This window comes from Tamandua tetradactyla, chromosome 5 (assembly GCF_023851605.1).
Source record: "Tamandua tetradactyla isolate mTamTet1 chromosome 5, mTamTet1.pri, whole genome shotgun sequence".
Lineage (NCBI taxonomy): Eukaryota > Metazoa > Chordata > Mammalia > Pilosa > Myrmecophagidae > Tamandua > Tamandua tetradactyla.
The window spans coordinates 144,553,556-144,578,839 of record NC_135331.1 but is presented as its reverse complement, the minus strand read 5'-3'; the positions used below and the strand labels follow the sequence as shown (position 1 = coordinate 144,578,839).

At 34.6% G+C, this 25,284-nt stretch overlaps 1 protein-coding gene across 3 annotated transcripts in view; it reads right to left on the bottom strand.

Moving 5' to 3' along the window:
* The window catches only part of ORC3 (origin recognition complex subunit 3), a 91,482-nt gene that overhangs the window by 24,782 nt on the left and 41,416 nt on the right, over positions 1-25,284 (bottom strand). For all 3 annotated transcript variants that reach the window (XM_077162383.1, XM_077162384.1, XM_077162385.1), the window contains 5 exons: positions 24,345-24,458; positions 23,448-23,581; positions 22,792-22,855; positions 14,939-15,055; positions 14,262-14,341 (listed from right to left, as the gene is read on the bottom strand). In XM_077162383.1, the coding sequence (XP_077018498.1) occupies positions 14,262-14,341; positions 14,939-15,055; positions 22,792-22,855; positions 23,448-23,581; positions 24,345-24,458 (509 nt within the window). The remainder of the gene's footprint in view (positions 1-14,261; positions 14,342-14,938; positions 15,056-22,791; positions 22,856-23,447; positions 23,582-24,344; positions 24,459-25,284) is intronic.

Below are 25,284 nucleotides of genomic sequence, written 5' to 3'. Positions count from 1 at the left end.
TGGTCACTGATGTGGCCCCAACAATTGTCCATACTGTTCCTGGCTATTTAGTAGCTGTTCTGGAGGATGAATTAAATCCCAAACCTCATTATGCCATCATCTTGGCATTCTCCCGTTCCCTTGTATTTAGATTCAACTTCTTTAGAGAGCCCTTCCTCCTTCTTTAGCTTTTGTTTTCCTCTACGTCTGTTATATTCTACATTGTAACTTCTGAGATTACCTTTACCAGAGTCATAGTAATCATATCATATCTGTCCTTGTGACTGATTTAGTTCACTCAGTATTATGTCTTCAAGTTTTATTCATGTTGTCAGAAATTTCTGAGACATCATTTTGTTTAATCACTGCATAATATTCCATTGTATGTATACAGCACATTTTGTTTAACCACTCGTCTATTGATGGGTACTTGGATTGTTTCCATCTCTTAGCAATTGTGAATAGTACTACTATGAACATTGGTGTGCAAATGTTTGTTCATTTTGCTGCCCTCAGCTCTTCTGGGTATATACTGGGTAGTGGTATTGCTGGGTCACAGGGAAACTTAAATATTTAGTTTTCTTAGGAATTGTCAAACTCTCCTCCACAGGGGCTTCAACATATATTCCCACCACCAATGAATAAGTGCTCCTGTTTCTCCATATCCTCTTCAACATTTGTAGCTGTCTGTTTAATAGCAGCCATTCTTATAGGTGTGAGGTGATATCTCATTGTTGTCTTTGTTTTTCCCTTAAAGCTAATGAAAATGAACCTTTCTTCATGTGCTTTTTAGCCATCTCTATTTGCTCTTCAGAAAAGTGTCATTTTATAACTGGGTTGTTTGTTCTTTGGTTGTTGAGCTGTATAATTTCTTTATGTAGACAGGATAGCAAGCCTTTATCTGATATGTGGTTTCCAAATATTTTCTCCCATTGAGTTGGCTGCTTCTTCACCTTTTTAACAAAATCCTTTGAGGCCAGAAGCTCTTGATGTTAAGGAGTTCCCATTTGTCCACTTTTTTGTTTCACTGCTTGTGCTTTAGGTATAAAGTTTAAGAAGTTCTCTCCTATTACTAGATCTTGAAGATGTTTCCCTGAATTTTCTTCTAGAAGTTTTATGATCTTATTTGTTTTCCATTGTACGTAGTAGACTGCTTTTCTTGTGCTGCTTTCAGGATTTTCTCTTCAACACTTGACACTTTGATTAATGTGTGTCTTGGAGTAGGCCTATTAGGTTTCATTCTATTTGGAGGTTGTTGGGCCTCTTTGATTTGCATATTTATGTTTTTTATAAGGGTTGTGAAGTTTTCCCCAATTATATTTTAACTAACTTTCTCAGTCTTTCACTTTTCTCTTCTCCTTCTGGGACACCAATGATTCTTATATTTGTGTGTCTCTTGTTTATCATTTTCCTAAGATCCTGTTGCATTTTTCCATCTTCCTTGCCATTTGTTCTTTTGTGTGCTGTAGTTCAATTGTTCTGTCTTCTAGACCACTTATTCTTCCTTCTGCTTCTTTGAATCCACTGTTGTGTGTCTCTAGTATATTTCTAATTTGGCCTACTGTGTCTTTCATTTCCATGAGATCTGTTACTTTTCTATTTAATATTCTGAATTTTTCTTTATGCTCTTCTAGTGTCTTCTTGATATCCTTTATTTCTTTATATATACTTGAGCAGTTGTTCTATATTCCCTAGAGTTTTATTTACATCTTGGGACCACAGTCCCAGTCATTCTCTTCCTGTCCCGATCTATCTTGTTTCATGGAGCAGGAGTTAACTCAATCCACTCCATCCTGCCATCTTTCCAGAAGAAATCCACTGAACTTTAAACAAGGTAGGCAATATTGTTTGTTTTACAGCATAAGCAGAGTGGTTGAGTAACTTAGCAAGGCTAGAGAGCAAATCTTTGTATAGATGAGTAAGAACACAGATGATCTGGAAACAGGATTCTGTTCTTAGAGCCATTAGTTACAGGATTCTCCACTAAGATCATTCAGAAAGAGTCTTATGGAATTAGACCAATATTGTAATTATTATGTGGCATGAGACAAGTATACAAATTATTCCCAGCAGATGGATCTAAACCATTAAGGCTACAATGATTAAAAGTACTAATATTAACCATGAAGAAACAATCAGACATTTTTCATGATAAAAGATTTGGGAAAAATACTAATATTACTAAGTTAGGGTAAAGGGATATAAAGCCAAGTAAACTGTAACTACTAAGAAATTAAGTTGGTTACTTCAACTAAAATTTAAGCTCAAACAAACAAAAAGGCTCTCTACATTTAATGAATAAATAAACTGGTAGGGGTGGATAAAAAGTAAACATTTCCTCAGTTTTAAGAAAAAGCATAAAAATTTCTCTTCCTCTTTCTACAACAATGAAATAATTATCAGTGTCATCTTTACCTATGAATGAAAGGCAACAAATTAAAGAAAAATAAGCCAAGACATTTAATTCTAAGTTATATCTGAGATTATTTTAAATTTCTGGCTTGCTATCACCCAGAAGGAGTAAAACTGTTAAGAGAAGAAAGTTAACTTGAAGTCAGCTACCCTTGAACAATCTGTTCTATCTGACCTTTACCTCTAACTCAAGTAGACCAGATCAGCATTTCTAGTGGCCAAGGCTTGCCTTGGTGGAGAGAAGAGGCTAAAGGAAAACTGGCAGGGGTATAACCCACATTAGCAGTACACAGGGGATTAGCTTCACAGGCTGCAGGTGGCCTCACATCCATTTTCAGCTCAAAATAATTGACCTAATCCATTTTCTGTTTATATGAATATCAAGGAAGGCTAAGACTAGCCTATTAACCATTTTCAGAATGGGAAGTTTCTAAAAAAAGAAGGCACAATGTCATATAATTTTGGAATCAAATTTTATTAGTCATAACTTTTAATGCAGCATTGATTGGAGAAGGTAGATCTTTCACCTCATATGTAAACTTCCAGGGATTCAGATACTTATCATTTCCTTTTTATTCTGAGGCAAAATTATGTCCTTATTGTTTCCAGAGTAGCAAAAGTCTTACTGTATCCTAAGTACACTCTGTTTTAATGTAATAAAACAAGACTTGTGCTAAGGTTGATCATAGCTAATAAATCTGACCAACCCAATGAAAGACATTAATTAAAATTCCTTTCAGTTAAATGATACACACACACACACCCATATACAGTAAGAATCAATAAACACATCTGCTATCATCACTATTATTCAACATCATTGTGGAATAGTCAGAACAATAAGAAAAAGCAGGAGGTATAAACATTAGAAAGGAAGATGAAATTTATTATTTGCATATGACGTAGCTGTAAAGTTAATAAATCAAAGAGAACTAAAAATTATTAGTGCTTGTAAAAGGATACGTGAATATAAGACGTATATATATGGAGAATTCTGTTAAAAGAAACTGCAGATAATATATATTTATACATGTATACATATATATGTAAACATACATATAATCAATAGCTTATATTAACTATGTAATGGAAAAAAGAGCATGTTTAAAATGGAAACAAAAATTACAGAATACACAGCAATACTCTTTATAAAAAATGCTTAAATACCATATAAAAAATGAAAATCCTGAATGAATAAATGGATAGTGTAAATGCTATTGAGCACTTAATTATTATAAGTATTATAAAGATACAAATTTATTCCAAATTAATCTATAATTTAACACTATCAGAAACATATTTGCAGAGGTACTTTTTAAAACCCAATAAAATTATTCTGGAATAATAACTGTTCCTGAAAAGGAGGAACAAAGTGTGTTATCAGAGTGTGTTTAATGGGCTGTTAATACAGCAAAAGGTATAAGATACAGAGATTAAAATCAGATGGTACTTATTTGGGAATAAGACAGGTCAGTAGAAGAAAATAAGAGTCCAGAAAGAGATCAGGGAGTTTGGTATATGACAGAAGTAGCATTTCAAAGCAGTGGGGAAAGAAAGTTGGGTATTGGAATTAACATCTTAGAAAAAAAACAGATTTTTTTCTATTTTTTATTCAACATTTCTACATTAAATACAAAACATATTTCAGGTATAATAAAAAAATTAAGTTGTGTATGTTGGGGGTAGAGGGAAGAACTAGCCCATCAATCATAAAATACTAGAAGAAAACAAAGAAAAAATATCTAAGACTGATAATATCAAGCACTGAGCAAGAGTATGGGAAAACAAACACTGATACGTTGTTTGTGTGAGTGTACAATTGTATAATAGTGTTAAATATTTTGGACTCAGAAAGTCTACATTGATGTATTTATTTTATAAAAATAATTACACAAAAATGCAAACCCTTCGGTATTTACTACAGCACTGTTTGTATTAGTGAAGATGAACAATCTAAATATCTGTCAAATAAGGGATTGTAAATAAAATGTTACACCTTCAAAATATGAGATATTGTACAGCAATGAAAAATAATGAAGTAGGGCAATATGAATACTAATGATAATAACTAACAGCTAACAATCATATGGACATATATGCACCAGGTCTTAACTTGAGCCCCACGATACTGTATCAGGTAGGTACTGTAGTATTACTCCCATTTTAGGGATAAGAAAACTAAAGTGACTTGTCCAGAGTCCCACTGCCAGTAACTGGCAAGGCTGGGACTTGAATCCAGAAGAGCCCATTTGGCATCCATGCTCTTAATGATTATGTTACACATAAGACACAGTGTCCCTGATAGAAGATTAGGTGCAAAACAAAACTACCACCACAACAAAAACTAAGAAAACAAACAAAATTATGCAGTCATATATAGTATTATTCAATATGTGTTTGCACCTAGAAATACAAATTGCTAACAGGATATAACTCGCTTTCAAAGTTATATAACACAAAGGGTAAACCAGAAAAGTGCTGTTACTTTTTATTTAGATACTATTACAGGACTCTAAACAAGCACTCTGTATAGCCAAACCTGAGTATGACTTCTGTAAAACAATTACAAGCAAAAAATTTAGTCCATTCCAAAAAAATTTATTATATATCTTACCTCAGAAAGAAAATTACATCTAGCTAGTAGACCAGAATTTTTCAAACTGTGAATTCTGACCCATTTGCTAGTCATGAAACCATTCATTCATTTAGGAACTATTTATTGTATGCCTATTACATAATAGGCATTGTTCTGGGCATTTGAGGTATACATTAGTGAGTCAAAAATCCCTTTACTCATGGAATTTACAATCTAGTGGGGAAGGGGACATAGACAATAAATATTATCAATCTACCTTATATCATATATACTACACATATGTTAAAATTTTAAAAATATTATAGAAAAAAATTGAGCAAAGTAAGAAGGGAGTCATGGCAGGGTGGATACATTTCGATTTAAAAATGGCTAGGCATCAGTGAGAAAACGATGTTTGACCAAATATGTGAAGGAGGTAGTAGCAAGTTAGTCATACAAATATTAGGGAGAAGAGCTTTTCCTGGCAATGGAACAAAGGCCCTTTAGTGGATATGTGTCTGGCACATTCCAGAAAGAACAAGGAGGCTAAGGTGGCTGAAGCTGAGAGGAAGAACAAGCAGAAGGAGATGAAGTTAGAGGGGCAATGGGGGCACAGGTTATCTAGGGTCATTGTATGGCCTGTGGCTTTCACTCTGAGTGAAATGGATAGCCACTGGAGGGTTTTGAGGAAAGGAGTAACATTATCTGAGAAATTTTAAAGGACTATTCTGACTGATGTTTTGAGAAAAAAGCTGTAGGGGGCAAAGGTAGAAGCCAGGAAGCCAGGAGCAGTATTCCAGGCAAAAGTTGATGGTGACCTGGACCATGGTGGTGCCCGTTGGTGACAAGAAGAGTGTGATTCTTGACATATTTTGAAAGCGGAATCCAGGTATGGGGCCTGATCAAATTCGAAGGACAGAGAGAGCACAGAAGATTATAGTTTGGGGGGAAGATCAGGAGTTCAACTTTGGACATTAACGTTGAAATGCCTAACAGATATTCAAGTGCAGATGTTAAACAGACAAATGGATTTAACAGTCTGCTACCCAGTAGAGAGGTGTGGGGTTCAAGAGTAAGCTCTGGGGCACTGTAACAATAAGAGGTCAAGGGGAAGAGAAACTATTGTAGAAGACTGATTGAGAAGGTGCATGCACTGGGGATGGAGGAAAACCAAGGGAGTCCAGGTCCTTAGAAATCATTAAGGAGGAAGGAGTAATGAATTATTTTAAATGCTGATATCAGGTTAAGGCACATGAAGACTGAGAACTGATCATTAGATTTAAGAATACGGAGGTCACTAGTGCCTCTGACAAAAGTGGTTTTGATGGAGTGCAAAAGCCTAACTGAAATAATTTTAGGAGAGGAGGAGAAGAAGAGTCAAGACAGTGAGACAATGTTATAGAATCTCTGGTGTATTCCCACCAGCATTATGTTTTAAAAGAAAAAGAATAAAATTGAAAACATCAGAATTTAGAAGTGTGAAAGCTACCACAAATTAAAGAGAAGGAAAAGAAATACACCTAAAATGGGTCACATTATTGTGTTAAAAGAGCTATATTTCTTTAACCAACCTGATTTAGAAGTGATTATAACACTATCAGGTAAATGGTTCAAAAAAGACTTGTGATACTTAACATATGAAAAGCTTTATAGCTGTCACTGAAAAAAATTCTTTATGGTGATGAATATACAACTATTTGATGATATTGTGAGTCATTGTACACCATGTATGGACTGTATGTGTGTGAAAACTTGTCAATAAAAATATATTTGTTAATTATTTAGACAGAAAGAGAATGAATCATTTAGTAATCATTAAAAGAAATCACCTTGAAGGGTGTTTTGTATCATCAAGCAGAAAGCCAATAATTTCTGGTTAAGCACTGATTATATAACTTCTGATTACGAGAACCAGCATAAGGAGAAACTGATCAATACATTTTTTTTTTTTTTTTTTTTTTTTTTTAAGGAAAGACAGAGAGAAGGAAGGAAGGATAGAAGGAAGGAAGAAAGGGAAACATTTTTAAACATTTTCTTGTTTTTATTGTATTCTGTTTCTCCGTTTTTGTTACATGGGCTGGGGCCGGGAATCGAACCGAGGTCCTCCGGCATAGCAGGCAAGCACTTTGCCCGCTGAGCCACCGCGGCCCGCCCAATACATTTTTAATATAAACATGAGGACTAAAGAGTTCTCACATTCTAAACTGACATTACCATTACAAAATAGCTTTAAAAATATCCAAAACCCAAATCTACAAACGTATTACATCAATGAAGGCTACAAGTTAAGGGGGGGAGGCCTGCAACAGCAACCTACTAACAGAGATTTCCTTTAAAGACTAACACAACAAAGCAATCATAAGTGGCCCTAACAAGTGAAACAGAAACCAAAATCATACACGCACAATTTATTTCCCTCTTACCTGAATAGCTGTACTTCAAATGACTAAAACAGGTTCAAAATATTGAGGAGTTAAAAATCAGCAAGAATTCTTGCTTACCTTTTGTTATTTGTAATAAAAGTGATAAACCTTTCTTCTATTAGGGGTCAGTGATCTGAGGGAAAAAATTAAAAGCTACACTAGTAAAAACACATGTAGGAGTACTTCCATTTTTTATATTCTATAACATTTAACCTGTTTTAAACAGAGAATGTATATATTTTTTAAATGAAAAAATAAACCTAGATATATTTTATTTAAAAACTTTTATTTATCAAAAGTAATACTGAGGGTGGGCAATGGTGGCTCAGTGGCAGAATTCTCGCTTGCCATGCCACAGACCTGGGTTCAATTCTTGCTGCCTGCCCATGCAAAAAAAAAAAAAGTAATACTGAGAACCTAATCCATTTCATGGAATCCATTTGGATCAAAGCTATATTTTAAAAAAGTAACTATAAATATAAATAAGGAAGGCTCCTCTTTATACTGTCAAGCATGTCAAAGAATCTTTACTTATGATTTATATACCAGATTATAGATATAACCAGACTTAAACAAGCTCAGTAAGCGCCTTTAGGCAATGATTTAGGCACAAAGAGTCACAATTCATCCTCTGCAATGGTGTTAAGATCAACCTTTAAATAATTCCCTGAAGTCCTAATTTCCTGAAGTCTGTGAGAATGCTCAAAGAAAGACAAAGTATATTTTCTTTTAACTTGTATTCTATTTTAAGCAATGAAGGTGGAAAAAAACTAAAACCTATAAAACTTGGGGATTTTAGAGGTTATTGTGCCAGTTTGAATCTGTTGTGTACCCCAGAAAAGCCAAGTTCTTTAATCCTCATTTAATATTGCTGAGTGGGAGCTTTTTGATTGTTTCCATGAGATATGACCCACCCAACTGTGGGTGATAACTTGTGATTAGACGGTGTCTATGGAGATGTGTCTCCACCACTTCAAGGTGGGGTTGCTTATTGGAGCCTTTCTAAACGGGAACCATATTGGAAAGAGCCAAGAGAGCCACCAGAACCAACAGAGTCTATGTAGTCAGAGACCTTTGGAGAAGAAGAAAAACTCTCCTGGGACAACTTCATGAAACAAGAAGCTGGGAGAGAAAGCTAGAAGACTTTATCATGTGCCCTTCCAGCTGAGAGAGAAATCGAACTTCACAGGCCTTTCTTTTTTCTTTTTTTTTAACGTGGGCAGGCACCGGGAATCAAACCTGGGTCCTCGGGCATGGCAGGTAAGCACTCTTACCTGCTGAGCCACCGTGGCCCACCCTTCACAGGCCTTTCTTAAGTGAAGGTAACCTCTTGTTGGTGCCTTAACTTGGACATTTTCAAGGCCTTAGAACTGTCAACTTGCAACTTAATAAACTCCCCTTTTTAAAAGCTGTTCCATTTCAGGTATACTGCAGTCTGGCAGTTTATGAACTAAAACAGTTACCAACATCTCTCTACCCCATCTATCCTCTCCAAACTGAACCTCTTTCAGCTTCTCCTGCAAAACATGCTGCAGCTCTCTGCCCTTACCCCACCCCATTAACTCCTTCTAAGCCTTGATATTTCATATTAGATGTAAGTTCCTGAACTTACAAATGGAGCATTCTAGACCTTACCCATCATAACAGTTATTACTCTGCATTGTAGTCGCCTTCTACTTGTCTGCCTGAATCTCCCACTGGACACAAATTTGGGATAGAACCAGGGTCATGTGATTCACCACATCAATGAAATTAGAAATTATTTTTACATGGGCAGGCACTGGGAATTGAACCCAAGTCTCTAGGATGGCAGGGGAGAATTCTGCCACTGAGCCACCATCACAGTGCCCCACAAATTAGGTATAAAATAAACATTTTTTTTAATGGATGAAAAGGCAATGACTATGCAATGATATAAAATTTCATGATTTCAGGCCTTACTTAGTAAAGAATAGTTTCTATAAAATGAGTGTTTCTCAATTAATTCATGTTGGGGAGCACCTGGATTCATGAAGCCCTTTCTGGAACATGACACTCTTTTCAGGAACACTGCCGTCAAAATGAATACATTTAATTCCAACATATGGTTAGGAATAATTTTAGTTAGCATAACATAGACACGTATCTTACTGATACACTGTAAAAGTATAGCCTCACGTTCACAAGAAAAAAAAGCTGACAGTTTAAATTTGATCACAATTTTAAGTTAATATGTCTTTAATATTTGTTAACTAATGCTCATCTACTTCTTAACTAACATTCATTTCACTAGCAGAAAACGACACTAAATGTTTAATAAGGAGAAAGAAAAACTAAAATTAAAATATAAATTCAGATCTTTTTTTCTGTTTAGTGGGACAAAAACCTACAGAATATCTTAGTCCTGTTTTGAACTTCTTTGAGACTAACCACCTAAAGCCATCTAGCTTCTGCATGGATAAGGACTTTTTTTTTTTTTTTTGCCTTGGATGGCTTCATTTTATCCTCATTTTTTTCTGAACACTTTCTTATTCTTTATTTCCCAGAAAAATGTTTCTTAAAGTGTAGTTTCTAGGCCATCTGTCCAGAATTTGCTGGAGTGCTTCTTAAATGTAGATTCCTGTGTTGACCTCTCCACCCAGAACCCCAAATATCTGATTCGATATCTTTGGGAGGGGGGCAGAAAGCTATATGTGTTTACTATACCGTAACTGAATCTTATGCATGCCAAAGTCTGAAAACCATGACTCTAAAACCAGTGAATTTCAACATCTTTTGCTTTAATCTGTACCTTAACAATTCAGCTCTTTGATTTCACCACAAACCTACAGATAAATATAGAGAACCTGATGTGATGCTGATTTAGTATTGGCAATCTGGGTGTCAAAAGGGAGAAGCTATATTTTAATCGTGATCTCATAAATCTTCTGTTATCATTTTTCATAAAGCGCTCTTTAAATATCTTCTAAGGTTGATCTGCATAACAGGAAACAATGTATAAGTTTCCAATCTTTAGTCTCTGAACTAAAGGAAATGATCAAATGTTTATATTATTACTCAGGTCATGCTTTTAACTCAATGAAAGCTGCACTAACCTGCCACTTAGAAATGAGAATAATTTCTATCAGCCCAAAGTAAATCAGCTTCAGTTTTTAAGCCCTTTTCTGTAGCAAGCTCATAAGGTTACTGTGCCGGTTTGAATCTGTGGTGAACCCCAGAAAAGCTATGTCCTTTAATCCTCATTCAGTATTGCAGGCTGGGAGCATTTTGACTGCTCCCATGGAGATGTAACTCAATCAAGAGCAGCTGTTAAACTGGTTTAGGTGACAACATGTCTCCACCCATTTAGGTGGGTCTTGATTAGTTTCTGAAGTCCTATAAAAGAGGAAACATTTTGGAGAATGGGAGATTCAAAGAGAGCAGAGCAGAATCACATAAGCACGAGAAGCAGAATCCACGAGCCAGTGACCTTTGGAGATGAAGAAGGAAAATGCCCCCTGGGGAGCTTCATGAAAGGAAGCTAGGAGAGAAAGCTAGCAGGATGATGCTGTGTTTGCCATGTGCTCTTCCAGCCGAAGAGAAACTGACTGTGTTTCCCATGTGCCTTCTCCCTTCAGAAAGAAACCCTGAACTTCATCAGCCTTCTTGAACCAAGGTATCTTTCCTTGGATGTCTTTGATTGGACATTTCTACAGACTTGTTGTAATTAGATCAAGGACATTTCTATAGACATGTAATTAGGATATTTTCTTGGCCTTAGAACTGTAAACTAGCAACTTATTAAATTCCCCTTTTTAAAATCCATTCCATTTCTGGTATATTGCATTCTGGCAGCTAGCAAACTAGAACAGTTACACTTGGGATAAGCAGACTAGACACCGTGGCTCCTTTCACTTAATATGTCTGCACCCCAAGCTGAGATTACTAGGGGCAGGTTGGGGGAGGGGGGATTGATTTCATAGAAATATCCTCTGCTGGCTCATTTTAAAATTTGGATAGGTTCTGAACATGGCTACTGGCCACAAATCCATATAATTTCCTTTTATTGCCATCTTTCAAATAATTGGGGTATGTCTGAAAAAAGTACTGAAGTTCACATTTAAGTTTTAGGTCTCCCAGTTGCAGTAAAGTCACTTAATGTTTCTGGCCTTGGCTTCCTTATTTGGAAGAAAATGGGCTAATTCTAGATGAATATTTCTCAACTGATAGGGTTAGAGGAAAAGAACCAATTCCCTTAAGGAGGATACACTTCGTAATATCCCCCAATCCCAAGTGATCCACTGTTACTGATATGACAGAACAGTATTCTTCACGTTCCTGTAGGTTGACCCTTCTATGAACTTCAAAAGTCTGAAAAATTATTGATTTAGTATCTGATTTCTACACAGCTGTTTAGAAATTCCCTCTAATTGAAAAGTAGGTCTTATTTCATAGCAGACCAGGAAAAGCAGTTATCAGTAGTAGTACTTAGCTCAATGCTGGGTTAGCACGATTTTCACCACTTCCTGTTCCCAACTGGTTTTGGGGAACCATGCTCCTACATAATGATACATCGTTGAGTGAAAAATTAACTCATATCTGATAGAGGGATGTGCTCTTCAAGATTCAGGAGCTGACTGAGTAAGGAAAGAACCACTGTACGCATGTCAAATTATGACCTATGTTCAAAATGCACCCTCAAACGCTCCTCAAAACAACTGATACAAAATTCTGTAGGTCTGTTTGCACTCATGAAATATAACAAAAATTTTATCTTTATTAGAATTCTTTGTAAATAGTTTTTAATAGCCATAAAATTATTTCATCAAGTAGATCTACAGGTATTTAAACATGTCAGTTCCCTAATAAAAGGGATTTTTTTAAAGAGAAATATTATCTTTAAGCAGTTTCTCACAAAAATTTCAAATTGAAAATTATATTAAGACTATGTCTCTAATAATACCTTAGCAAGTTTTCTTTTCAAAGCAACATTTAGTGAGCATTTTAATCTTATTTTCTCTGCTGATATGGATTTATAAATTTGAAGACAGGTGATAAAATCATCCTAAATTCAGATGATTTCTACTAAGAATGACTAAACTAAAAAATGCCCCTGGCTTCTTGTCTACATCCATTCTCAAAAAAGGAGAAAAGAGTAATTCCTGAGTCTGAGAGTTCCCAGATTCCTTTTCTTTTTTGTGGTGTACACGACCCTTGCCTGTCCTTGTTGGAGCTACTGTATTGATCCTCAGTGCTTTCTACATACCTCTGCCTTGACAGCCTACGTTTCTGACATCAGCTTGGCATCATGACTGAAACCTCAATTTCTAGTTATTGCTTCTGCTTTGCTTGAATTCCCAAATCCATAAACTTTAGATCTTGGCAAAGAATAGTGGAAGGTACAACTGCTGAGTGAACTCAGGCAAATCACTTAATCCCTATCTGTACTGCAGTTTCCTCAGCTCTAAAATGTGGCAATGATATCTATCATTGCAAAGGCGAACTGTAAGTATTTTATCAGAAAATGTACATAAGGTGTCTAATAAAGTGCCTAGCATACTGCAGGCCTTCAATAAATGATGCTTACCATTGACCCACTTTTATTACTGCTCACATTTCTTTCCCCAGTTTAGAATTAGCATTCTTAATCTTTGACTGTACCCAGCCAAGATGTTCAGGTCCAGGGGGGCTCAGAAGGAAAAGAACAAGTTCCTCCCCGACAAGGTAATTTATGAATTTGGAACAATCAGCTGGAGAAGAAATACAATCATAACCATAAAGGTTAAAAGAGGAAACCGAGCAAGAATCACCTAGTTGTTTGGGATAGGCATGTTTACTTGAATAGAAAGCAAAAGAAATCTTGGAAACATTCTAGCTGAGGTAATCATATAAATACACAGACATTTCTAACTGGGAATTAAAAATATTAAGTAAAACATAACTTTCCAGTGGCAATCTAATTTCCTCAGGGAGTTATTTTTCTAGTTAGCCTGGAATAATTTCCTACCTTAAGTTGCACCTGCTAGATCACTAACATTTGTATTATGAAAGCTTCTGGACTTAAAGTGCTTTCAATGTGAATTTTCCTTCTACTATGCCCGTTTGTTATTTTCTTGTGGGCCACGAGGAAATTCTTAATAAAAATTCAGTTCTCAGACCACTTTATATTTTCATCTCAGACAACCTCATATTTTCAAATAAGCATTTATATTCACCGAGGAAAATACTGTGTGAAGAAATTTAGCTCATACTTGATTTCTTTTTCACACTATCCATGTGGTCATAATTTTTAAGGAAGACTAAAAATTCACCATACATATAAAAAGTAAAACCAAGGAATAGAAAGGATTATAACTTGGAAGGGTATATCCGTCAAGGATAGGAAGTGACCTTTGATACCTAATAATAACAATAAGAAATCCTTTCTATATAATATTAGATAAAATTCATGAATTATCCAATGTCAATGTGGACACAGATAGCTTGAGTGGGGGTAAGGCATAGAGGACACTGCCTATTTCTTTTTGCTCCTACTCAAGGCGAGGAGTGATTCCTGTATGGGGTGCATTTCACACAAAGAAGCTACTCCTCCACCCAACTAGGCCAAGGCAAGGGTGACTGCACTTCCCATGAGAACTTTCCCTGAAATGACGCCAATTTGCTGACTTCAAAGGATCCCTAAAACCACAAGTTCAAACACAAAGTAAAACAAAGAAATGGATGGTTGTTATATTAAAAACACAAGCTTCAAACATAAATTCAAAGTATACACAAATATTCTTTAGATTCATTAGACGCATTAATATATTCACTACATACAACATGGCATCTTACGAAACTTCTGGAAGACAGAGTGCTGGAGGATGGTTTTACTTTTGGCAGGATTATGAAAGAGAAGAAAATAAAAAGACTACCTCAACAGCTGCAAGGCTGATGCATACTCCTCTGAATCCCATATGTTCTTTTCTAAACAGGTGCAGTAAAGCTCTCTAATCTGTAAGTGAACAGCAGATGTGTGAGGAACCAAAAGTGACGCACCAAGTTTACAACTATTATTTTGACAAAACCAAGTATGGCCAAGAAAAAAATAATGCTTTTAAAAACAACCATTTTCTTTAGATGACAACAGATTTGGCATATATCATGTGGATTGGGTTTTATAAGAACATCATTTACACAAAAGCAAAATGAGACTCTATTGGGACTGGCTGTTATCACTCCCTGTTTCTTTGTGATTAAAAAAAGATAAACTAACAGCAATAATGTGATTATAAAAAAGAAGGTTCAATGTCAGAAACCACTTAAAAAATGAGTCTTTCTTATATATTTCTATTTGCATTCCAAAACTGAGTTAAGGACACAAAGATTTTAGGAATACAGAATTCTTCCATTAATATCAACTCTACAAATGGTTTAAAAGGTTTATGCTATGACATAAAGGCCAGCTGTCCATTTTTGCAAGGAACAGAAGGACTGCTTCTTTTTTAGATCTTGGTGCAGTGCAAGGCTAACCATTAAACATTCTCAAACAGATTACATTTTCCAGTCATAGTCCTACTTCATAAATTTAAAATGAGAAAGCTTTGGTTACCTGACGACCCAATGGATACTTGGGAAGAGAAGCGGTGAATTTATGAAGACATCTCAAAACCAGGAAGTAATTTATATGGTAAACATGTAAATTTTCTAGTAATGACTGTGTTTCCGCCTAAAAGTCCCAAAACACATTTTTAATATGTAAGTCAGTAATTAAAAGAATAATATAATCTACTTCATGGTTATACATAGTTTCTGGAAAACTGACAAGAGAGAAGATTCAGAATTACAAATCAACCTGTAAAGGTCATGAGAATTTGTTAAGACATGCAAAACACAGTCTGGGTATTTCTGATTTAGTGTCAAGTCTGGTGATATTTTTACACACATGAGAATTAATATGGCAATTTAATCTCTTCATATCTCCAGCACTGCTACTATACCTTGGACCCCCAAAATTTAAGTATGCACAAGACCACCTCATGGATGCCTATCCTTTACCACTAACTTGTGTGTGCCACAATGAAGGAAAGTTCATTGTTTGCTACCTCACAGGCACCAGGAAAGTAAAGAGATCACCAGGAAGCCCAGTACCAATGTAACAGTAGATAAAGTTCTGATTATGAATCCTGCATTTCCTAAGGTACTAGGCTAAAGTTATGTTTGGAGGGGAAGAAGAAAGGACAAATGAAGAAACACTAGAGTGACTGATAAATCTCTGTCTCTCGTTGGGATTCCTCCTTACTGGCTTTGTTCACTTTACTGATTAAGGAAAAGAAAAATAAAAAAGAGAAATCTGAACCCGATTTATTTATAATTTGCAATTCAGCAAGTATGATATGGAGGGTAGTGTCTTAAGAAACCTGTGGGATGACTAATCTCACAAGTCAGTTTGAAAGTTGTTTGACATTTTTTGGTGGGTTGGGAGGGGGGTTTTATACTTTCTAGACCATTCTGAAACAGTTTTAGAAATGATTTTAAATACTACATTTTATCAAATGTTTTTCAGACTTCAATTACTTTTATAACTACCTCTTTCTGTAACATTTTCTTAAGAGGATTATGATCTGTGGCATGGTCCTCATTATTTCTCCTCTAAGAAGTCAAAAAAAGGACGTTAACTACTGAACGGTGTCTTTTTCTTCAGTAATATCTTACAGACACCCATTATTTTTAGCACTCAATCATGCAGAAAACTCCTCAGATATCAATGAATTCAAGCAAATCTAACCTATATAAAGCAGCAAATCTAACCTATATAAAGCAGTAAATCTGATACATTTTCCTAAACTCTGACCTAGAAATCAACTCTTTCATCAGCAATGTGTGTGTCATTATTTGAAGCATAGGGTAAATAAAAGAAAAGCTTTTAGTATCAATATGTTCTTTCTACCCGTTATTTGAGTTGGTTGGTCATTTCAGAACTCTGGTCTCCTATTATAAAAGTAGCCATAGTCAAAAGTTAATCACTACTGGCAGAGTATACTTTAATTCTACTTTTATTCTGAGATATAGCATAGAAATTGCTATAGCTTTTAAACAGGAGGAATATTCTGGAGAAAAAGGAATCCATTACTGAATACACAGCATGCTACTCATGCTTCTTGTACTGCCTATTACTTTTGCTTTGTGTAGTAATTATATGTTCAATTAACTGGGTGATGCAGTAGAATTAAATGAAATGTTCACTGAATTCACTTGGATGAGGGTGAGAAAATAATTTACATAGATTGAACAATGTTGCACACTGTACCACTTAAGTATCTAAGCCCTAGAGGAAGTGTGATGTGAAGCTTATGAGCATGTTTTTCCCCCAGTTGGTCTTGGTTCGCTCGTACTTCTCATTGTGTGATTATGTTCCTGTGATGAGAGATTTCTAGTTTTAAAAATGGGGTGTTTTCTCTTCTTCTTCTTTTTTTTTTTAACACGGGCAGGCACCAGGAATCAAACCTGGATATCCCGCATGGCAGGTAAGAACTCTGCCTGCTGAGCCACTGTGGCCCACCCAAAATTGGGGTGTTTTTGTTTGTTTGTTTTTCATATAACATGGCAGACTATTCCATCTCATCTTGATGCTCAACTGAGGAAATGGAAGTCTAGTTCCAACACCAAAAAAGAACACAACAAAACAAAACATTTATTTATATGACATGTCCCTTTCATTAGTGATAAAGTTGCTTTCTTTGGAGTAGAAATCACTGTCTACATAAAACTTAAATGTATATAGGTAAAGAAAAAATGATTAGGCAGAATTATTTGCCATGACGCTTCGTTTTTTGCATTTATTTCTATTTTAATTTCTATAACATTTATCACTTTTGCATCTAGAATTACATGTATGGGAGTGAATAGTGACATTAGGTTGAAAGAAAGCAACTGAAAATTTCTTTCTTTTCAATTCGCTATTATTAAAAACTGGTAAAGCAGATTGATACTAAATTTTAGGATTAAGAAGTTATCAGCTGTCCGAGAACATGCATATTTCAGCATTTTCTTATTATAGCTAAGGACTATTTTTCTCATTAGAGAGAAATCTTGGCTGGCAGTGTTTTCCAGACTTGATTCACTACATTGCAGCTGCCTAAGAGAGCATCAATTCACAGCTTTCTCCCAGCTCTCTTTAGTCCTTCAGTTTATTATGCTGGACAGTTCAGATCAGAAGTACTTACAGGGTTTGGATTTAAATTGCCAATTCTTAACACTAGGCTAATGTCTAGCTCATTTCATCAAATCTGGTAGGCTGCAGTTATTTTTCTTCTTCCTTCTCTTTTCTATTTATTTTAATTTTTTTCTAATAGATATTTTCCCTCCTCTGCCCTTTAAGTCTTTCAAAAGAAACAGAAAAGATGGGAGCAAAGGTGAAAAGGAAGTTTACCAAACTCATGAACTAACTTTGGCCTTTTATTCCTGAATCACCATGATAAGCACACAAAAGGGATAGATATAGTCCTTGCTCTGCCACTAAATTGCTCTGTGATTCCAGACATTTCACTTGTCTATAGTTCTTCACTTGTAAAAGGAGGGTGCTGAATCAGGTTATCTTTCTAAAAGTAATATATTACAATTCTAAGACAGTCAAGACTTACTTCTCACTCTCGATGGACTTAAAATCTAGTTGGGCAAATATGCATAGGGGCATGAAACATTAATTATAAAAGACAGGATAATAAAACTGTCACCTGCAAGGGATGGAATCTAAGTTTTCTACATAGCTGGATGTTAACTCTTCAAACTTAGTTTGAATATGTCAAACGTCTTTAGAAAGATTTGAATTAAAATATTTAATTGAATCTAAATGGAATATATGGATTTATCCATTTATTTAATATCCTGAGCACAACGTAACTAACTTCTTCTTGACCAGACAAGATCAACATGAATAGCAAATCAATACTGGCAATATGTGTGATGTGGTTGGTAGAGAGAACAGGAATAATAAAGCCCTTTTCAGAAAAGTATCTTGAAAATAAAATGTGTGTGTATATAAATATTGGACGACCAATATAAATATCTGGGGGAGGAGGTGATTTGTTTCCCTCTGTCTTTAATTGGAGCAGCAGCATGTACTACACATCGCATCTGGGCAGCTGAACATGGCTACCTTAACTACAAAGGCTTAAGCTGACTAATACAAAGTGGTTTCCTAAATCTACTATAAATTACCTTTACTATTAACTTCCTACAACATTTGAAAGCCCCATTCCTGATTTCTTGAACATTAACAAAGAACCTAAGGTATGTTCTTGCCAGCTTGTATGAATTTTTCAATATAGTGGTATATAAAGTATATGAGCTTTAACATCAGTCTTGTTTATTAATACTAGATCTTCCACTTGCCATTGTGACATTTTACATAGGCAACCTACTTAGTCTTTTGTGACTCTCCTCAAAGGGAAAAAAAAAATCTAACATGTGGTAGCTATGTCTCACAGTGAGATTATACATATATACTATCAACTAATTAGTAAAAGTTGTTGCAATTTCCCCAAAACATTCTCTTATGGGGTATAAAAGGAAGAGAATTTTTCATTACTAAAAAATCTTCAAGGGCGGTGTGATGGTGGCTCAACAGGTAGAATTCTCGTCTGCCATGCCAGAGACCTGGGTTCGATTCCTAGTCCCTTCCCACTTGGGAAAAAAAAATCATCAAACTATTTCAAGATCCAGTGTTTTTTATTTTTATTTATTTATTTATTTTTGCATGGGCAGGCACTGGGAATCAAACCCAGGTCTCCAGCATGGCAGGCGAGAACTATACCTGCTGAGCCACCGTGGCCCCCAGTGTTTTTTATTATTAAATAATAACAACAATTATCCAAATATGATGTGAGACCACAATCTTCTTTCAAAGTTCTCCTTAATATCTGACCTGAAACAAAATTTCAGGCATAAGCAATAAAAACCACATCTTTGTAATTTCTGACAGCTCAAGTTGTCATGAAATATATTTTCACAAACTAAAGCTTTTATAAAAATTAAAGCTTGATTACAAATCAACATTATATGGCAAAAACATAGCAAAAATATATCCAGTCATTGATGCTGCTATTTTGGCTAAAACATACAAATGTCTAACATAACAATTTATTCATCTTCTCTTAAGCCTATGGCACTAAAATAAATTTTTAATGAGGAATCTAAATGATTTAACAGTCATAAAATTACTATTAATCTGTTTAATGAACAAGCAGGCAAAATCATAGCATTCTAGAGCCAGAAAAGAACCTTAAGATTGTTTGGTTAAACCTCTATTACAGGCTTTGAAAGCTGTATAAAGTCACAGAAGTTTGAACAACAGGCCAAGCTTATTAAATTTAAACTTAGAAGAATATGACTGTCATATGGCCAGAGTACACTTTTTGGTCAATAACCCAGATGCACTATATAACTATTCAGAGGACAGACAATTCAGAAATTAGGAAATGTACAGAATCTTTGGTTTTTATCAGGTGAATATGGCTTTTTAATGCCCCACCTTAAATGAATCTTTTAAAAATGTACACTGTTCAGTAAGTAGCATTTCTTAATAAAAAAACATACAGTATTTAAAAACTCAAACCTGAAGTTTATTATATACAAAGCTGGCATAAAGTTTTGAAGCAGTATCTATGAAACTAATGGGTCCATAGTTTTAAGGGAGCTGAAGGTTTTTTTTCACATCCTTTAGTCTAGTCAGAGGATAACTGAGAGAATCATTTTTGGAACTTAACAGATTAGTTCTACACTCAAGAAAATAAGCTAAAGGAAAACATCTTTCCTGGGAGTCATCTAGTTTTTTGGTTCTCAAAGAGTGGTTTACAAACCAGCAGCATACGATTCACCTGGGACCCTGTTAGAAATGCAAATTCCAGAGTCCCCTTCCAGACTTAAGCAATCAGAAACTCTGGGGATGGAGCCCAGAAATCCACGTTTTAAAAAGCCCTCTGGGTGACTGTGATGGACGCTTAAGTTTAAGAACCACTGGTCTAGTTCATCAGGGTAGGGAACAAAGCACTCTTAGAGAAGAAACAGTCTAGATATAAAGAGGGTCAATTTCTCTCAAGTATACTTTAAGTTCTATCTCTTATAAATTCAAGTACAGAAAATGAGTACAAAATGATAAACCCTAATGGTAGGTAGTCTGTATAACTATATAATCTGTTTAATATTATATATTGTATATTTTATATTATGATATACATTGTATATATGTTATATAACTGTTCATATTGACATTTTTTGTCACAGTGAAAAATACATAACTTAACAGTGTTTATGATTTACATTTATAAAAGTTTTATCATTCTCACTTGCTAAACAAACTTTATCATAATAATCTATGAGGAAATCATAATAGGACTTATATCCTATTATATGGATAAGGTAATTGAAACTTAAAGAGTAAGTGATTTCCTTAAGTACACATGGCTAATAAGTAGCTGGAGTCCAAAGACAAGATTTCTTTGTTTAAGACTGGAGATTTTACACTATACCATGCAGTATCATATCACTGATTATCATGTATTTTTACAAAACCATAAAAAGAGAAGCAATATAATGAGAATAAAATATTCAAAGATACTTTTGACTCTAAACTAGAGAAACTGACAGGCACTGATTGATTTAAGTATTCTACCAAAGTAGAATAAAACCTCCAGTGATTTCTTTATAGACATCTTCCTTTCTTTGAATTTAGCAACAGGTAACGTACAGATAACTTTTTCAGAGTAATGGTAAAAATCTTTGTCCTTTTTTCATATTTCTCACTGTTTAAGTCTCAAGAAAATATGCCCTTATATGACAAAATATAAAACCATAAAATCAATACCTGTCTCACATCAATGCAATACCAATGAAGACAGTACTTTAGGCAAAGATAATAACAAATAGAGCTGATGAGTATAACAAGAACAAGGACAATGTAAATAAATGCTTAGGAAATATACAAAAAATTACTGAAAAGCAGAGATAAATATCAGAATGTTTCTATAATAGCCTAGTCCAGACATTCTCTCCCTTTGTTATTTAAATGATTAATGGTACTCTTTAAAATATTGATTTTTGAAAATACACTCTGACAGAAAGTTCTAGCAGGAAATGTACTGGCAACTAGCTGACCCAGCAATGAGCTAATCTATCTAATCTTAAAAGACTCAGTCAACATGCACACATCCTTTTCACCGGTTCTTAAATTTCCTCTCTACCCAAATAACCCACAGTGGTTTGAGGACATCCTAAACCATTCTGAAAAGATTACGGAGGTTATTAAAATGATTACTGACCCCAATCTAGAAGTGATTTTAAATTATGGACCAGTGTGTATTTATGCATTAGAAATAATGTTTAATAAAAGTCATCTTCAGCATTTAAGTAAATAAGGAGGCAAATAAGTAAGAACTACATGAACGCATGCCCTCTAGAAACTTATTTTCATTTGTTCAAAATTTGAAAATAGCATATATCAGCAAAACTCACATTAGCACTAGGGCTTAACTTCAAATTCATTTTAATTTTATCATAATTTTCTAACAACTTTTTCCTAATAGATATGAGAAGTATGAAAATAAATGTGACAATACAGGTTTCTAAATGTCTATCAGTAAGGAACTTGTTAAAATGAAGGCACATTCATGCAGCAGAATCCTATGACTCTCTTTAGTACTGATGTGGAACAATTTCCAAGATTAAGTGCAAAATAAAACAAGGTACAGAATAGCATGCATAATACACTCAGTGTCTGTAAAAAAGAGGAAAACCTCCAAAACATATCTAGTGCACAGACTATCTCTAAAATTATACTTAACACTGGCTGTATTCAGCACAAGATATTGGGTAGTTGGTTGAGAGAGGTGGAAGGAAGCCTTTTCACCATATATTATTTTTGTCTTTTGAATTATGTACGATGTCCAAGCATTATATACTTAAGAAAGAAAGAAGAAATTCCTTATTTGATATCTCCTATGTTGTATGCCTAACTCATAATTTTCTAAGCTCATCATCTCTTCCCTGGCCTGTTCTTTTTCAAATCAATACCCACTTAGCAATAGGTATCTAAACTGCAAGGCTTCTATGTACTGTTATATTTATATGACAGTCTATAAAACAACATTAAAATGAGATTGCGTGCAGATTCCAAAACCGTTATTTGAAAGAAAGTTGAGATCTAAAAATGCTTTGAAAACAGATCACTGGAGAAACCCCAGGTTCTAATTAATACTTTTTCTCCAAAAAGGTCTTAACTTTTAGAGTAGAGGTTTTCTATCACTTCTAAGATTCACATTCCAAACTGAACATCACATTCTAGTTTTTCATAGTGCAAGAGTACTAAGATGAACAGATATGTTTTTATAAAATTTACTCAAATATTATGTGCACATTCTTTTTCATGAAGAAGAAAAAGAAAGTAAGCGAACATATTCACATTCCTACCTTTAAAATCTTTTCATTGGTCAATAATGCAACTTGCTTTTCTGAAGCTTGCTTTTCCACATACCTAAAATTTTCACCATTCCATACACAGAAAAGAGAAAATTAAACACGCTGAATATTTGAATAGTATGTGGGAATAAAAAAGTACTTTTTGTAGAATGGTTTAATTTCTTCTCAAAAATAAATTCAAGGCAACGGTCATATTGTAATGGTAATTTTTAAGTTTATAAATCAGCTACACTTTATAGTCTAGGAATCTAATCATAAACAAAGGCCATAAACAGAAAATGTTATTTCTAAAAATTAATTCCGACAAACTTGGAAATTATGTCCCTTTGTAAAAATATTTCTTTATATTCAAACCAACAAAGAAAGTCCACAACTAAAAATGGAAGTTTTATTTTGCTCTAAACAAAATGAAAAGGTTAAGCAATGTTTCTTTTCTCCATCTTAAAAATAACTGGTTATGTGGACAGGCAATGGTGGTGCAGTGGCAGAGCTCTTGCCTGCCATGCCGGAGACACAGGTTCATTTCTCGGTGCCTGGTCGTGTAGAAAAAAACAAACAAACAAAAACTGGCTATGCAATGCCTTATTTTCTTATTTTATCCCAAACTCTATCATACGATGTGGTTAAATATGTACTTCTCTTTTTACCTTCTAAAAGATGGAAGACGTCTGATGTTTTCACATTGATTATCTGATAAAAAATTTATTCTTCTCTTGGCCTCTGGGAGATTACAGCATAGAACACTGAGGGGCTGGGAATAGAAATGCTCCAATAGAGAAAGCTGAAAGAAATGTAAAGATTAAATATATTTGCTATAGTTTGGCAGTAAATCTTTTTCTCTGTATCTGCTCAATTTTAAGTTTTTTTTCTTTTTTTTTTTTTTTTTTTAAAGACAGAGAGAAGGAAGGAAGGATAGAAGGAAGGAAGGAAGGAAGAAAGGGAAACATCTTTTTAAACATTTTCTTGTTTTTTATTGTATTTTGTTTTTCCGTTTTTTGTTACATGGGCTGGGGCCGGGAATCGAACCGAGGTCCTCCGGCATAGCAGGCAAGCACTTTGCCCGCTGAGCCACCGCGGCCCGCCCAGTTTTTTTTCTTTTTAAGGAACAAAAGAATTTACGGCATTAATATGTTTAATAACATCACAATAATACTGCAAAGAATATATAAATGGCTTTATACCTCTAATATTTTAAGGTTCCAATTTTGTGGATAGGGACAGAAAATGGTAGCCTTTGCAACATAAACTAAGAAAACTAAACAGATTAGCTATCTGTAGAAGCAACTCTCTTAGGATATTTGTAAATGTGGTGTAGATGGGAATAAAGTGTCACCTAAGGGTCCACCAGATGCCCAAGTATTCTAATGAAATACCAATCCAAAATGTAAAATTCCAAATGGTAGAATCTAGAATAATGTAACTTGAATTTATTCATTCTAGATTCTTCCATTTAAAATGCCTTAAATCTTGATTAAATAGATGGAAAAAACATGCAAATTATTTAGAATCAGCTCATAAATTTTCAAACCCCTGTATCTTCTTACCTGAAGTCCTTTTATAAAGTTCTGAATTGAGAAATCATGGTATAAAAAGATGTTGGTCAGAACCTGTAATACTTTTTCACTTAATTTAAAGGGAAACTGAGTTGTAAGAAGTACCTGAAAGAGATAAGGGGGGGATGGGGAGTGGAACACACTCCTTATTACTCTTTGCTCTTCATAAATATGAAATATAAATAACGAAGCAAGAATGTTACTATGGCACAATAACTGTGAAAGTGGCAATAATAGCTACTGCTGTGTGTGTGTGTGTTTCAGGTTAAAAGTTAATTTGTCAACTTACACAACAGAAACAAAAGCTATTCACACTACATCTTCAGAACTAAAGCTCCTCACTATCCTCTATCCAAAACCTAATTTTAAACAAAGACTGCCTGTTAACTATATGTAATTCTTTTTCTCCCAACAGAAGGCCCTGCAGAAGTTACAGCCTTCAGTAATTCTTGCTCAAGATGAGATTTTTCTTTTGTCCCACTGATGCAAATTAATGAAGGGTAACACATTATGTACCCCTGAATGAGAAACAAAACACAATTAATAGATGTCTGTTTTCAAAAATATAGAATAGCTGAATTTGTATTATTTAGCTAATTTTCAATGGTCTACAGTGAAAATTTTACATATGAAAAGTCATATTAGGATTCTTCTTTCAAAATAAACAGAAGCACAGCCATAGAAGGCCAAACGAATTTAGCCACCACAAAATAATCTTAAATACTATCACTAGAAATATTTTCCCAAATGTGCCTGTAAATCAGATGGTTATCACCTTCATAGAAAAAAAAATTTAGGAATGGTTAGTAAGTATATAGTGGCTTGTCACTGGTTTACCTCATGCAAGCAGCATAAAGCATAGCTTTAAGGAGTTAAGTCAAGCAACAATTTGTGAAAGATCAATATTAAAGGGACATATTACTATTTGGGT